This window comes from Malus domestica, chromosome 03 (assembly GCF_042453785.1).
Source record: "Malus domestica chromosome 03, GDT2T_hap1".
Classification (NCBI taxonomy): domain Eukaryota; kingdom Viridiplantae; phylum Streptophyta; class Magnoliopsida; order Rosales; family Rosaceae; genus Malus; species Malus domestica.
Genome location: NC_091663.1, coordinates 29,096,595 through 29,112,854, shown reverse-complemented (window position 1 = coordinate 29,112,854; position 16,260 = coordinate 29,096,595). Strand labels below are relative to the sequence as shown.

At 33.9% G+C, this 16,260-nt stretch overlaps 2 protein-coding genes across 3 annotated transcripts; one reads left to right on the top strand and one right to left on the bottom strand.

The window, feature by feature from the left end:
* The first annotated feature begins 971 nt into the window (after positions 1 to 971).
* On the top strand, positions 972 to 5,216 carry LOC103429868 (probable NAD(P)H dehydrogenase (quinone) FQR1-like 1). The gene is made up of 4 exons (XM_070819276.1): positions 972 to 1,168; positions 3,491 to 3,584; positions 4,440 to 4,702; positions 4,803 to 5,216. Exons 1-4 carry the CDS (start codon positions 1,146 to 1,148, stop codon positions 5,032 to 5,034), a joined length of 612 nt encoding a protein of 203 aa, XP_070675377.1. The 5' UTR covers positions 972 to 1,145; the 3' UTR covers positions 5,035 to 5,216.
* Positions 5,217 to 10,300: 5,084 nt separating this feature from the next.
* On the bottom strand, positions 10,301 to 14,389 carry LOC103429879 (transcription factor bHLH123-like). 2 transcript variants are annotated; one of them, XM_008368009.4, is made up of 7 exons: positions 13,884 to 14,389; positions 13,123 to 13,732; positions 12,831 to 12,938; positions 12,644 to 12,709; positions 12,385 to 12,450; positions 11,357 to 11,410; positions 10,301 to 11,201 (listed from the first exon to the last, which is right to left on the bottom strand). In XM_008368009.4, the coding sequence occupies exons 1-7, from the start codon at positions 14,192 to 14,194 to the stop codon at positions 11,052 to 11,054; spliced, it is 1,365 nt and encodes a 454-aa protein (XP_008366231.3). In that variant the 5' UTR covers positions 14,195 to 14,389; the 3' UTR covers positions 10,301 to 11,051. The 2 variants fall into 2 exon arrangements, with proteins under 2 accessions (XP_008366231.3, XP_008366237.3); XM_008368015.4 differs by having other exon boundaries at positions 10,366 to 11,201; positions 12,831 to 12,920.
* Between the last annotated feature and the right edge of the window lie 1,871 nt (positions 14,390 to 16,260).

Below are 16,260 nucleotides of genomic sequence, written 5' to 3'. Positions count from 1 at the left end.
TATATAGTTGGACTTAAAAATTATTTTAACACAAAATGAAATTTAAAAGAAAACAAAAGCCCCAGACTCGCCTTCTTCCTCATTCCCTCTCTTTCCTCTCTCATGCACTGACCCTTGCATTGTCATCTCACTCGACATGGCCGAGACCTTCTCCAAACTCGCTGAGGTTGCGCTTGGATGGCAAGCCCATTTCATCTACTGATTTCTTATAGAGACTGTGCTCCTTCTCCATCTTGTCCATTGGTTTCCAATTGCCAGCAGCCATGGTTGCGGAATTGGATTTATTTTTCAATTTCCTCTTTTAAAATTTGTATTTTGTTAGAATGAAATATATTGAATCCGTGTAAATAAGTTGTATATGGCAAATTTTAAGTGGTAGTATCACCGATGACGTGGTGGTACAATATCACTATATAATTTCTCCCCTCATACTAATCAAAATTAAAATTTAAGTTTGGAATTGCCTTTTTTAGGTCTAGTTTTTCTTGCATTATTGAAATCAACCCTCTAATGCTCAACTCACCCCACATCTTACTACGTCCCCCTCCACATATCAATACCTTCCATTTGTCCTCTTCTATATATTTGAAAAAGCCAAACAAATCATATCCAATAAATGATAAAGTATTAATTAAAATTATTAAGAAAATGACTTCTTCTAGATCCATTGCTAGAAACTCCAATGGTGATGAGCATGACACCACCCTAGCATCATTATCCCATTACTTCAGTCACAACTAAGATTCACTTTGAAACGACGCCGTTTACTATTTGCCAGCACGTAAATCAAGGGGTGTGATATCCATACATCATTTTTTACTTTTCACACACCTTTCTAATTTTCGCTAGTCCAATCGAATGAAATGAAAAAGATCAACAGAAAGAATAACAATAGGTATGTGAAAAGTTAAAAAAGATGTGTGGATAACACATTCTTAAATCAAAAGAATCAGCCACCGTTAAGAGAGATTAAATAATAATTAAACTTTAATCCCCATATTCCACTATAAAAGGGGCTCTGGCTTCTTCCACTAGGCGTGCAAAATCGTCAACGTCCCCCACCCCCCCCTCTTCTCTGCCCCTGCATTTAGCTCAAAACCCACAACGCGCAGTAAAATCATACAAGACTCCGGAGGACTGCATTCATGGCCACCAAAGTGTATATTGTGTAAGTCCCAATTCTTTATTTTAATTTACTTTTTTAATTTTATACCAATTCACCATGAAGTAAGAACTGCGAATTTGTTGTTAAATGATCCCTTTTTTTTTTTTAATTTGATTTTGTTGTTGTTGGGTAATGGTGATTTGTAGTCTGTGAGAGTTTCAGCCTGTTAGAATTTTGAATTGGTTATTGCTTCATCGGAATACGGATGGTTCCGAATTTTGAAATAGAAGGAACCCATTTGATTATCTTTCTGTTGGATTGGATCTTTGTGTTTTTGGACGTTTTGTTGAATTGGGTGTTATTTTTCGTATTCAAAGTGTTTAAAGGCTGAATCTTTATATTTTTAGGAAGATTGTGGGGGTGAGTCAGAGGCTCTGGCTTTTTCCTCTTTTTATTTTTATTTTTATTTTTGTATTTTTTTGCTGAAGAGTGGGAAAGTAAGAGCCAGTATAGGCTTAGGAAACTTGCGCATTTCTGATAATTTATTCAAAGAGATCAGTAGTGTCCTGTTTTATTTTGTTTTGAATCCATCATCGAAGAATTTCAGCCACGGTGAAAAATATAATGGTTGAAGTGAATTAGATAATTTCTTTATGTGAATTACACTCTTGCACCGAATATAGGTAAAGATAGAGCTAAAGGGTTGTTAGTTTCTTCTTTTCCTACCGTGTAGGCGTTTTTTCGGAGCTTTTGATTACCCCAAGATCTGATTTTTGTGTAGTAGGAAATGTGATTGATTAATGGCTATGGTCAGTCTAATTCGAGAAACTGTTTCTTTAATGTGTTCCTCCTGTTGTGGGATTTGTGATGTTGAAAACCACTTGCTTTGAATCCTTCAGAAGAAAGTAGTTTTGTAAAGTAATAGAACAAGGAAATTTCTGGAGGAATGGGAAAAAATTGTTTGCTTTGCGGAGGCAATTCTTTTTAATTAATGGATGTTATAGTGCATTTTGAAACCTAAGTAAGTTACCGTCTAGAATATGGATTTGTTTTTCCTAGCGAATCTTTACTAATCATTTGCGGAAGAAGGATCTATTAGATTTAAATTTCAATACTCCTGTAAAGTTAGAGATCTGATGAACATGTTGGAAATTTGGAATAGTAGTACTTCTGTATACTACACACTCTGACCTATAGTTCCTTTATTATTTTTTATTCATTTCCCACTACTGTTTGTCTATGTCAATATTCATTCCACTCTGTTGCACTAGATTTAACCATGATAGTCAATATAAAATCCAAACAATTGCCTGTTGTAGGGTAGGAATTGAAAGTCAATTCAGAGTTGGTTGGCATTTTTATGAAAGTCAATTCAGAGATAGGAGAGGTGTGATTGGCAGGGAAATGCAGAGTTGGTTGGCATTTTTATGAAAGTCAATTCAGTTGGTTTTGAAATTTTAGTAAGAAAAATCCATATATAGTACGAACTGCTTTTGTCTGTTTTGATTGTTGTTGATGGAATGCGGTGATACTGTCTCTCCTGCAGTGCAGAATTATGGAGTTACTTTCTCACATTTCGTTGTGTGCTTGATTGGCTACATCATTCTCTTCTATCCTGATTTCTTTGTGGAATTAATTGATTTTTTTTAACCTCTCTTGCGTACTTGAAATTATTGTATACTTGGGTAATGCTCCATGTGCCCTGTTTAAGGAATGAAAAATGAAGTCATTGCATGTATTTTTGGAAAAAGGTAGCTAGCCATTCTCAACATTTTCCATCAAATGGAGAGGTCCTGCGTTAATGCTTACAGTTCTGTGTTGTTAAACGCACATTTCATTTGCATCTGTTTTTTTATTGCCAAATTGATTCTTTCTATGTCCCATATGCCACAATTTAATCCCTTGGTTTTTTATTCTCCGACCCTCTCGTTTAGTTCAAGCCGACCTAGGTGGTCAATGGCACCATTGATAATGCTTAGGTTGGCATGGAATCTTGATTCAGCGTGCTTTTGGTTATGTGGGTGTCTGTGGTTGAGGTTTAAACCTTATAAGTTTTTGTTTGGTTGTGAATTGACAGACTACAACAGTTCAATTAGAGTCACTTCTGTGAAAATATTTTTCCCAGTAATTTCTAACTGAGAATGCTGACAGAATGTATGGTGGTCCCATGGAAAGAATGTGTAATACAAAAAAAAAGGGAGCTGTTATTGGCAACCAAAAATACTCATTCTGCCTGGAGGACTGCAAAATGAATATTCTCCCTTATACTGTGTAGGATGATTTTTTGGAGTTCCAAAAAAGCTTTACATCCAGTTGATTTTCAAGAATGCTGTTTTTCATAAATAATGCAACCCTCTTAATCAAAATCCGTGTTCGATTTTACAGGTACTACTCTATGTATGGACATGTCGGGAGACTAGCAGAAGAAATAAAGAAAGGGGCTTCTTCTGTCGAAGGTGTAGAAGCCGCCCTTTGGCAGGTGGGTGTGCATTTTCTTTAATCCATTCATTTCACTACGAACATTTCAAGAAATTGAAGCGTATTTTTAATTGAGCATGCTGAATAAACTTTGGACTGCTGATTTTGGGAAACAAGCCATTTTAAATTAAATTCAAATTTCATGTTTTCCCATGAGTATAAACATGAGATGATTCTAAACATTACGCCTAGTAGCCCTATGCCAAATTTTTAGGGTTCCACCTTGCGTGGTGGTTAGCTCAACATCATGACAAACATTTTTCCACGACCTGTCTCAACATTTTATGCCTAGTTTTGAGCTTTAAAATTGACCTTCCTTTAAATCCCCATACAGCATGGGTGATGGAGCTTTCTTATGCTCTCTTTGGAGTGCCAGATTAGTGTCCTTATGTTCTGTTGAAACGTCGGCATTGTAAAGATTGGTTCTCACTGATTGTCCGATGTATCAGGTTTACTTGTCTATATTTGGTGCACCTGTACATTGTATTCCATCATTTTCTGTGTCTTGCTCCCCTCTCATCTTTAGTTCTCTGTCTCAAACTGCCTCTGGTATGCTAGTTATTATATATAGCTTTGAGATTGGCAAAACTAGTATCAATCCTTGTCTAGTCTTCTCTCTAGTTTTATTTTAATTTCATCGGTAAGTCTTACAAATCATGATCTTCCTTTTATCATTTGCTTATACACACAGTCGTGCACCTCCCATCTATTTCCCTGTAGATGCTAGATATGAAGACCCGGGTTCTTAGTAAAGGAAATTTTGATGTTTTTTCTCTTCTGTACCGTGATTAGTTTGTCTTCTCTATCTGGTTAACTTGATTGAACAGTAAGACTGACTATAAGGCTTATAAAACAGGTCCCTGAGACACTCCCAGAGGAGGTGCTTGGGAAAATGAGTGCACCACCAAAGAGTGATGTACCAATCATCTCGCCAAATGAACTTGCTGACGCAGATGGATTCATTTTTGGCTTCCCAACAAGATTTGGTATGATGGCTGCCCAATTTAAAGCCTTTCTGGATGCAACAGGCGGTCTATGGAGAACACAACAGCTTGCTGGAAAACCTGCTGGGATCTTTTACAGTACTGGATCTCAAGGTGGCGGGCAAGAGACTACTGCGTGAGTCTTATCACATTTAATCAATTATACGAACATTGAAAATTTGTCTACATCTTAGGTGGAGATATTAATAATGTTGGGATTATTTTTGTGTAAATAGATTGACTGCCATCACTCAGCTAGTTCATCACGGGATGATATTTGTACCCATCGGTTACACATTCGGAGCTGGCATGTTTGAAATGGAGAATATCAAGGGAGGAAGTCCTTACGGTGCAGGAACGTATGCTGGGGACGGTTCAAGACAGCCATCTCAGCTTGAGCTGGAGCAAGCATTCCACCAAGGGAAGTACATTGCCACCATCACAAAGAAGCTCAAGGGAGCTGCTTAAAGTGCACAAACATACTCAAATGGAATGCCTTATCGATTCTTTATCCCTATAGTTTCAATTTAAATTTCCGATTTCTATTTGTCTGCAAGTATAATTCTTGCTGTATCTTATATTTGTGTTTTCTATGTGTTTTATGAATTACAGTTGTTTATTAATAATTATAAAGGTTTGTTTGCTCATGATACTACCGCCTGAGAACGCTTGCCTTGATACTAAATTAACGACTTCAAGTTTTTTTCCCCCAAATCAACTCCAAGATATCCATCTCATTTCTCAAAATGTTTGAACTGATGGACAAGCTTTACTATGGCGTTAGCAAAGTAAGTTTGACTATGTTCCGGGATGAGATTTGGAGCGAGTTACAGGTACGTTGAGTAGGTGCGATGATGGCGGAGAGGATGATGGCAGAGGAGTCCTAATTCTGAAGTTTGTGGCCATGTATGGATTTTGAACATAAAGAGGTCGAAGAAGACGACTGTTGAAGAATTCGACAGATTGGCCGAACCACTATAAATTCTTGTGGTGTCGTTACTTTTGCGTGTGCGATTATCTATCTTTTTTTGTGTTTGCTTGTGTGCGTGGTCTTCATGGTCCATTGATAATTAGATTCATTAGAGTGAATCTATAATAGTTACATGTATTGGAACACCTTAAAAAATGTATCTTGGAGAGATACTAGGGAGACTTTCTCAAAGTAGGATTATCCATGGATTTTCTGTTATCTCACAGTTTAACGTTAATTTATGTGCCAACATTATAAAATATTGTGCAAAAAACCATGATGTGGCAGAGGGTTCATGGAGAGTCCCACTTTTAAGAGAGTCTCTTTAGCATTTCTCTTGGAATTAATTCCATATCAAGATTTGAGGAGTACATAAAATGATAATCAGTCCCTCCTCTCACTTGAGAAAAAATTATATACTCCAAATGAATAACAACATTTATTTAGTTATGTGATGAGAAAAATAAAAGTGGTATGCATGATAATTTCTCTCCACTTGCATAAGCGTGCAAGTAGAGCCTATGCATCATTGATTCATTGTTGATGATTTTTTTTTTTACTTTTGATTAACAAGTGATTCAATGCTAATGAAAAATGGAAAGTAACATATTAAGAAGAGGATGGATCCGTGTCATTATTATTTTTACATAATTATTAACACACATGTTTATGGGGCCCATTTCGTAATCTATTTTAACGATTTGAACAGTCTATCTTTTAAATCTTTCCTAAATGATCATGTCTACTAAAAATCACCAAAATCTAAAACCATATAACCATTGGATTAAGGGTTTAGGATTTCTTTTATAGAACCGTATTTGTCTCTTTTTTTACTCAAAATGAATATCTTCATGATTTTTTATTTATCTAATTTTTTTGCAATGATGACATATAAATGACGTTCTAAAAAATAGATGGTTCGAATTATTAAAATACATTACAAGTGAACCAAAAAAAAAATGTATAAAAAATTATGTGAAAAAAAGTGGTGCTATGGATCCACTCTATTAAAAATTGGGAAACTTCTTCGGACAAAAAATTGGTTAACTTCCAAGAGAAAGACAAAAGTAGATAAGTAAGATGCAAGATATTATAATATATCTTCTTTTGACATGTTATGCTATAATAAATAATAATGATACATTCATTGATGTTTCTTACTAAAGTGGACGCTATTGGACATTTCTTAAAGTATAAGTTTCTTCTTTTTGTTGTGCCACTGTTTTAATAAATTCAAGGATGATTTTGCATTCCTTAAAACGGTACAAAAATCGTAAGTTACTATTATAACACTTAAAAAAATAATCGTTCACTCATTCATACAAAATGCTTGAAAGGAAAGCTATTAAATTAGAGGAAAAAACTTGAGACGCTTAAAAGAAGAAGATAACAACAAAAGTTGTTCAAACAAAAAGAATAATACTTAGCTCTTTACATGTAAATGATGAAGATTGTTGTCAAAACATTTGAAAACTCTCTAAAATGTGAAGTTAGCAACTTTGTCATTTGCCATATTTCATTTTGCGAAGATATAAGACACCTTAATTATAAGTTATAGGTCATTCTGCTCAATATCATGTAGGTGTTGAGTCAAAACATTTCATGCGTTTTTTTTGTCTTGCTGGATAAAAAATTGATGCTAACTAATCTATTTATCAATGTTATTGTGTTTACTTTGACACATAAACATTGCCAAATACTATAAGTTATAACCACTATGACTAGAACCCTCTCGTCTATAAGACTAATAAAATTATCGGTCATAGGGTAAGGGTAGAGATGGTCAATAGGTATCCATTTAGTTACATGGAGGTCCATTTAAGTGTAGATATGTATTCATTGTGATGGTGAGTAGTGTTTGTGCTGTAAAATACTAAAACCGTGGTTGAAAAACAAAGCAAAACCTCTAATTCTACAATGTTTTGTTAAATTCAAAAGTTCATATATAAAAGAAACCAAAATGATAATAGTATCCTCTCTCTACGTAGGTTTTTGGTGTCAAAAGCATGTTACTTGTGTTACAGCTTACACGAGACTTTTTAATTACTTGTGTTAGAAGGTGATACTTTATCCCAAGCAATAGTCAACTAAAAAATGGTTCTCTTTATTTTGATTTCGAACTGTGCAGAGATTTCTTTCAAGGGGATGAAGTATTTTTTGAGTAAAATTTCTTTTACAGTATATTTATTTTGTTCTGAAATAAGTTTGATGAAAGAGATGTAGAAACTAAAATGGTATCCCCAATTGGCAAATTTTGTTTTATGTATTAATATAGGTGTTCTATTCCAGGGGAGAGAAGGCAACAATAGAACTCTTGCTACAAATACAAAAACAAATATGTTATCAATAAGCAAGTGGCCCTCCACCACAGTGGTGGAGAGGAGTGTTGCCCTGGCATCACGACGTGGATTTGAAGTTGACTCCCTAATCTAATATTTAACCTAACAAATCTATCATTTGACCAAAAAAAATATTACCAATGAAATCTGGCTTTGAAACATTCAATTTCTATTTCGTTACAAAAGTTTGACTTATGAGTTCAAATTTAATGGATGACAATTGTCAGTCAAATATTTTCTATAAGTAACATTGTAATACCATATTTGTTTTTATCCAAGCGAACAGCATTCTAATCTAATCTAAATCACATCATGAACGACATTCACATTATCAACCAGTCCCATGTATATGAGATTCACACTTCCAAACGAGCCCTTAATTCCCGATATGAGATTTACACTCTCAACAAGTCCTCTCATGTTGAATCACTCAACGTATATGTGAATTAAAAGAACCCTGTATAACCCACATTAGAATGAAATATAAAAAAAAAAAAAAACCAATTATGGGAAAACAATTTAAAAGCCCACCACATGAAATAGATGTGAGGGGAGGGGGGAGTAGACCTGACAATTTCTGACACGACACGAAAATAACGGATTTCGGGTCAACACGATAACTAATTGGATCATTATCGGGTGACCCGTTAATAACGGATTCTTAACAGGTATACATGTGGGTAACACGTGGGTAACCCGTTTTGACCCGTTAAGAAAAACATTATTTTGATAATTTTAAAGTTTAATGACTAAAAGATTTATTATAAAATACAATAGCCATATTAATACAATATATTCTAGATTAAATATATAGTTTTGTATTATTATTCTATATAAGTTTTAAAAAAAAGTTTTAGTCCTTATTTATTTTTATTATGAGAGTTCCTTATTATCATTACTAGGATAAATTTTACTTAACATGTTGTTGTCCAAAATTAAAACAAACTAGTATCGTATTTGTATAGGCAAGAACTAAGAAGACATACATACAAGTATGAAAAATGTGAAAGAATATATAAACACTCGTGATTCATCATTATTCATCCACGAGTAGATAATGGTTACACTTACATTATCGTTTAGATTTTTAAAATCCTCCAAACCTTCATGAATAAAGTTTTTTATTTGAGGGAAAAATTAATAAAATTAATAATAATTATGTAGAAGTGTAAAAAATGTAAAAAAAATATATATACAATCACTCATAGTGACAAGCTTTACAACTTTCATGAAGGGGTTAGCCTCGAAATCCAACACTATAATCCATAAACCTTAAATTTATATTTAACTGTTGATTGTCATTTACACTTTATTCTTCTTACTGAATTTCATTTTTTAGATTTTCTTTTTTGAAAACATGATCATCTGGCGCATGTAAGAAGATGAACGATTTAGATCTTTGATATCACGTTTCGATATTTACGGTTAACTGAAATATGAGTCGATGTCATATAGTTTGTAGAAACTTTATAAACATCAAGCAATATTTTCACTAACCATAAAACTTTGAATATAATATCAACGATCCAAACCGTTCATCTTTCTGCATCCACTAATAGATCATGTTTTCAATACAGAAACTCTGAAAAAAAACAAAATTTGATGAGAACAATGAAGCGTAAATGTAAACAACAATCAATGGTTAAATTTTGATCTATGATTTATATGATTATAGTGGCAAATTTCGAAGTTAAACTCTTCATGAAAGTTGTAAAGTTTGTCATTACAAGCGTTTATATAATTTTTCTATATTGTTTACATTTCTACATTAATTAAAAAACTATTAAAGACTTTACTTAATTAATTAAGCTATTAATTAATTTATACCCATTTTGTTTCAGAAGCAATGGATGCTAGAGATTCAGATTCTAGTAAACCTTAGAGATGAGGAGTCCATGGAGATTATAATGGGAACAGACTGAGATCTTGGAAATGAAAGTATAGACAATACAAATACGAGTCTTGCAAAGAAAAATGCTAGAGCAATCAATTTAGGTAAGCGAAAATATACTTAAAAGAAAATTGCGTTTTTATGTTTTGGAGGTGACAATATGGTATGTATATACTTATTTAGTATTATGTTTTTCATTTGGTTATTTATTGGTTTAAAATATATTTTCCTTAATGAGTAACGGGTCCGATCATATTACCTGTTAATATTATTGGGTCAATTTCGAGTCGAATCATTTTACCCATTTATTTTAACGGGTATTACACGAAACGACTTGTTAAAATATCGGGTATGATACGAAAATGACACAAACACGAAAAACACGACATGAATGTCAGATCTAAAGGGAGGGACCATTCCCAATTTACAGAAGACCATATGAGGATAGAAAATATATCTATGTATGGAAAAAGAAGAAAGTTTGGACCTCTCTCTACCTCCCAATGGAAGCCCCTCAATGTGACCATTCGACAAAAAGCACAGATCATGACTTGATAGCATCTAAAAGAAAACATCTAGTTTTAATAACAAAATTGAAATCCAAAAACAAATTGTAAATAAACCTGAAAGTAGGTGCACTGGGCCATCTTCTGACTTCCACTAACATATTCCCATCACATAAAATAATAAAAAGTGAGATCTCCAAGCAAATGCCATCCCCACACTTACTCACTCCCATTTTTCTAAAAATTCAATTATTCCTTCCAAATCTTCTCCATCTTCCTTTTGGTGTCAAACTAAAGGTAGTGCCAGCTCTATTCACCATATAGCAACAAGGAATAAAAGCTTCTTTATCTTTCTATATTAAAATCAGCTCCTATAACAACAATTTTTCTCTCTAAAACTAATTCATCATAAACTTTCCCTAAATTCAGCATCTGTTCTTATTCTTAATCCACCTCCTAATCATAATTCTTCAATTATTACAACAATTAATATGCTCCAATTGGTCCCTATTGGCCAGCCCTGCATCATTCTGCCTGTAGCTGGCCCAACAATTTCATGTTCTTTGGAGGGTCATTCGCCTTTTCTCATGTCCCTCACCAGTTTTATTACTTCTTTCCATCCCAGACCAGGTCACAAATGTAAGCATATCTCTGTTTGTTTCCCTCCTCTCTTTCTCGTTCGCCTTATCATTCCCTACTCAGTTACGGTTTGATAAGATACATACAAGTACGTGTCCTATGTACGTACATACATAATTAATCAACCATTTCTCTTTGCTCTATCTGTAAGTTCCTCCAAATGTAGGTGTCCAAAAATCAACTGTTGTCTCATGTGTCACCGGGAATGTGCTCGAAACCGGTACTAAACACAGCCCTCTGCTACTAAGATCTTGCTTTGGACCATCGGGGTCCTTAGATTTATCAGACATCTGTATTGACAGGTAAAAGAAAAATTGCAGGTACAAATTAATCTACAGGAGATTAAAAAAAATATTTAGTAGTACCAAGAAACTGATTGCACCTATTGGAATCATTACATAGGTATTATTTTTTCAGGTAGCAGAAGAAGGAGAATACAATATACCTGCTGCTGGTGTTGTATGGCAGTTCCACTTTTCATGTATGGGGTGCTTAAAACCTGATATTATAAGATCAAAACATATTATATATACATTATTATTTAGCTAAACCACTATAAACTAATAGCTTTGGGATAAAGAAATCTATTAATTTAACAGAATATTAAATAAACAATAAATTATTCGTTTATTAATTTATAATTAATTAATAACTTATTAATTTATCAAGGTATTTCTTATTTTCTTAAATATTGTACACATATTTCATTTCTCATTTTACGAACAAACAAATTCTATGTATTTGTTTAACCAAGCAAATTCATGAATTTTACATATTTTCTTTCAAAAATAGAGTGTACATTGTTTTTTTAACAAAAAAAAAGGGACTTAGAGTGTACATTGTTTTTTTAACAAAAATAAAAAAGGAACCAGCTAGTTGCTTCGCCACGGCAATCCACCCTTCTAAGGGCCAGGAAAACTCATAGAGACATTTCAACCTACCCCTGGTCATTATCGTGCGATTCACCAGCGGCAGGAAATGAACTTATGACATGTACTATATTGTTCCATTTGATGAACATTTAACCAAACAAAAAATCTAGTTAAATATGGATGATAGTTCTAATAATGGAGGCCATTTCGCGAAAAAAAAAATAGCTCTCAAAGCGGTGATGACATTGATAACTTTTTGTTGTAGTATGAGAAAACCACACTTAAACTTCTTATCATGTTAAAAAGAGTTAGAGATGAGATATAAGGTGACATCAATTTCAAAAAGAAACAAACAATGATTAAGTCATATTTTAGGAAGGCCTCGTAATAGAATCATAAACATTATGTATCATAAAATTATTAATTTATATATTATATGGGACCTACATGAAATTTTTATAATGCATTAACTGAATTATTAATAAAATGTTATCCCAAATCGAGACCGGTCAAAAATATTATTTAATCGAAGTCATTAGTTTATCAAAGTTCTATGTATGCTTAAGGTGGTGCATATACACTATAGCTTTATAAGACTTACATTAACTTGTTCATGGAGGAACTTGATATATTCGATGGCTTCAGAGAGTACTGAGGCTGTATCAGTCTGACACACAATAACATGATTATTTAAAATCATTATACACAATCAAAGTTTTCATTTTATACTTTGAAAAGATAAAAATAAAGTAACGCACACTTTTTAAATTCAGAAAGAGAATGATATCTCACTCTCTAGCTAGCTAGCTCTTTGTGAAAGTAAAGAAGATAGATAGCGTTTTGGAGCTAAATTTACTTACCTTTCCGAAAGGTGAAACCAATTGTTGGAGGGCAGTGATTCTGTCCCCCATCTTCTCTTTCCTCACCTAAAACCAAGCTACAAGTTCTCATCTATGTCTATGATAAAAGAAAAAGCTCAACACAATTCATCGCTAGCTTCTTGTCAAACCAAAATGAAAAAAAAGGTTGACTGCTCATTTTGTGTACCTTAAAAGCTGGCAAAGGCGATGAGGTTTCATTCCGAGGCCTTTTGGATACTACTTCACTCCCACTTTTCTTCCCCACTGCACCCGATTCCTGAACTTCAGATATATTCTGCTCAGCCCAATATTTAACATGTTAAATGACTCCAATCATTACAATCAAAACCCTAATCATGATGATTATGAAACGGAATTCTCGAACTGTTGCTTGACATATAATGTTGCAATGTATAATGTTGGTTCATTCCTTAACAAGTTTTTGATTCCACTGATTGTCTTTAACAACAATTGCATACCTTTGGTTTTTCATCAAATCGTGCCGTGGGAAATTGTGGCTGCAATGAGGGGAAAAAGCTTGGCCGGACGTCTTTCATGGCGGCCTCATGAGGTGCATTCCAAAAGGGAGCATTATTAGAAAATTGTAAATGGCTATGAGGAGGTTGTTTGGGAGGTGATGTTCTCACAAACTGGGGGACTTTAGACCAAGAAGGCAATAGCTCACTAGAATTATTAATTCCATAATTTCCTTGATAAGGAAAATTGATGGTTGCCGAATTAGGCTGCTGAGGCTGATTATCATGATGAGGTCCTAGAATTCCTTGCAATATTGTAGACGGGCTTCCGTACAGAGCTGCTGATGCTGAATCCATTTGAAAACTAGAAGGCAATCCTTGACATGTCACTGTGCTTTCCCCGGAGCTGTACTGAGGGCTAAACTGTGTTTGGTCTAAAGAAAATCCCCGGTTCATTTGCTTAAACTCGTTAGAAGAGTCCCCACAACCACCAGCAAACAACTTATCCCTCCATTGGAGCTGTTGGTCACTTTCTTGCTGAAAGTTAGCAGTACTGGAGTTCATGTTTTCTTGTAGTATTGATCGAAAACTAGTCTCCGCCTTCTCACCGCGACTGTACACATATCAAGTTATACAAAAATGAATGAAGTGAAAGACAAAATCCCTTTTAGGCTTCTATATATTGAGCACCATGATCAAGTTGTATATATTTGTTCATCCAAGAAATAAAATCAAATAATAGTAACTGTTATTTTTGGACTTACAATAAGGCTTGGTTCCAATCTGTGGCCTGAGAGGAAAGCCCTAAAGCCATCATATGTAAGTTGGGGTCGCCGCCGCTCGCAGAGTCAGACCCTTCTTGCAGCTTGTGAGTATCATGGAAGACCATAGAAGAAGTACCTGAGACCGACCCGGAATCCATAGAAGACCTAGCCTTGATGTCAACCATGTTAGGTTGCCATCCAAAGCTTCCCAAGCTATTCAGGCTCGAAGATGGGGGCGATGCCCCCGTCTCGAACCTGGTTCTTGAAGATGAGTCCCACCAGTTTCCAGGTGTCTGAAATTCATCTGCCATGGCTAACTGCAAATCAAAATAATTATACTGGTTGATGACCAACGGTTGCTGAAGTGGTATTCTTTACTTTTGTTCTTGTTGTCTTCAACCTCTTGGACACTACTTGTTTGTGTGGAATCTACAAAGCTGTGGTTTCATAAAATGATGATGAAAGCGGTTCGCTGCATCTCAGAAGTTTATATATATTTATATTAGGTGAAGTTCAACCATTTGGGTGTGAAGGAATGAAAGAAGTAACCGGAATGTAGTTGACATTTCAGGGGGGTGATGATTAGACAAATGAAAGGACCATTTCTAATTAGAGTTAACTCTCCAATTTGGTGAGTCATTGGGTTTAGTTCACTTTGTTGAATTAGGTCTATTCAGTAATTATCAACATTAGTTTTTTTTATTATCTTTTTATTAAATTGTGGTAAATATCATGCCTTATTTATTGATTTATTTATCTTATACTCAATTCTAGAATTTAAATTGTGATAAATATCATGTATGTTGTAGGCATATAATTTACTGAACAATTATGGATTATGGAGGCCATAGAGAGATGGTGTGCGGCATGGTAGAGAGAAGAGAGGGATGTGTAATTGTGAGATGTGTTTTATTTCACCCCATTGTGCTTTATTTATAATAGTATGGAAGGTTAATTCCTTACCCTAATAAGATTACAACTCTAATAGGATAATATATAGTCTAAGAGATATGGTAGAATCTCATAAGGATATCCTAAATATGTTAGGATTTACACAATCACGTTCTTAATCTAATAGGACTGCAACAATGTCTTTTTGTCTTTATTTTTTTTAGTACATCAATATTTTTACACTAAGGGAATGGAGAGTTCGGCTAAGCCACACAATGGGCAACCTAATTTGGTATCGAATTTGCCATCCACGAGATTCGAACCTAAGACCTCTCATCTCCCAGTAAAGAGGAATACAACTAGATCGTAGTACTGAGTGACTGCAACAATGTCATATTTATTGGTTTATTTATTTTATCCTCAATTCTAGAATTAAATATTCTCTTTTCCTACTACCTATTTGTATCTCTCTTTTTTTTTTCTACCTCCATCACGGGTTAATTGTGTTAACTAATCTATGTTGTAGGTACTACATTTCTTAGCATATATACTAGTATGAATTTATAATATATGGAAGATGATTTTTTTTTTTTGAAATTTTTTCATAAACAATAGGAAGATTAATTTTTATTTATTTATGTTGATACAACTATCTCAAACTAAACGTATTTTATCAACCTATTTTATATGTATCAGATAACATATAATGTTTCTTTTAACTATTTTCCATGAAAGTGGTCAGATTTTGATACTTAAATATTCAAATTAAAATTTTAAGTAAATATGCATTAATCAAGAAATTTAGTTAAAGTTGAAAAATAGGAAAACTTACTAAATCCAACAACTCCTCAAACTTTTGGACCTTGATCATGGTACTCCTTCTAATTAAATTTACTTTCTTCATTCTTTTATTTTGTCTTTTAATGCTTTTTTATAATTCCATTTGTATTTTTTTTTCTTCAACAAACGATATTATCTATACTAAGGGTGTGGGTGTGAGCTTAGCCTCACAATGAGCTAGCAATATTGTGGTTCAAATTCGCATTTGACGATAATAGAATATAAGACATTTCACTTATAAGAGTAGATGAATTAATCATGAAACAATTAGGAGACACATACTTTGATTGTGTGGTACTGCATGCGTACTAGGCTGAATTATACGTGTTTAGGGTTTTTGTTTTGGTCTGATCAATACATGTGTCATATATGCTTGGTTGGCCTCTCAAGGGGATCCACAACCTTCCAATTATAGAGCAAGACAAAAGGGCAAAGTCTGCTCAACTAACGTACGTCAGAAACCAAATTCCCGGAGGAAACTCACCATAATTGGAAGTTAATTGACCATTTAATTATCAGAGATTCAGAATATAGTGTTTTAACCTAAAATTATTGTATTCTGTCTATTTGCTAAATAGGATAGATTTTCAATTAGTTAATTTTTTGCATGACTAATTTATAAATTGGTTTCTAAAATAAGGCTATT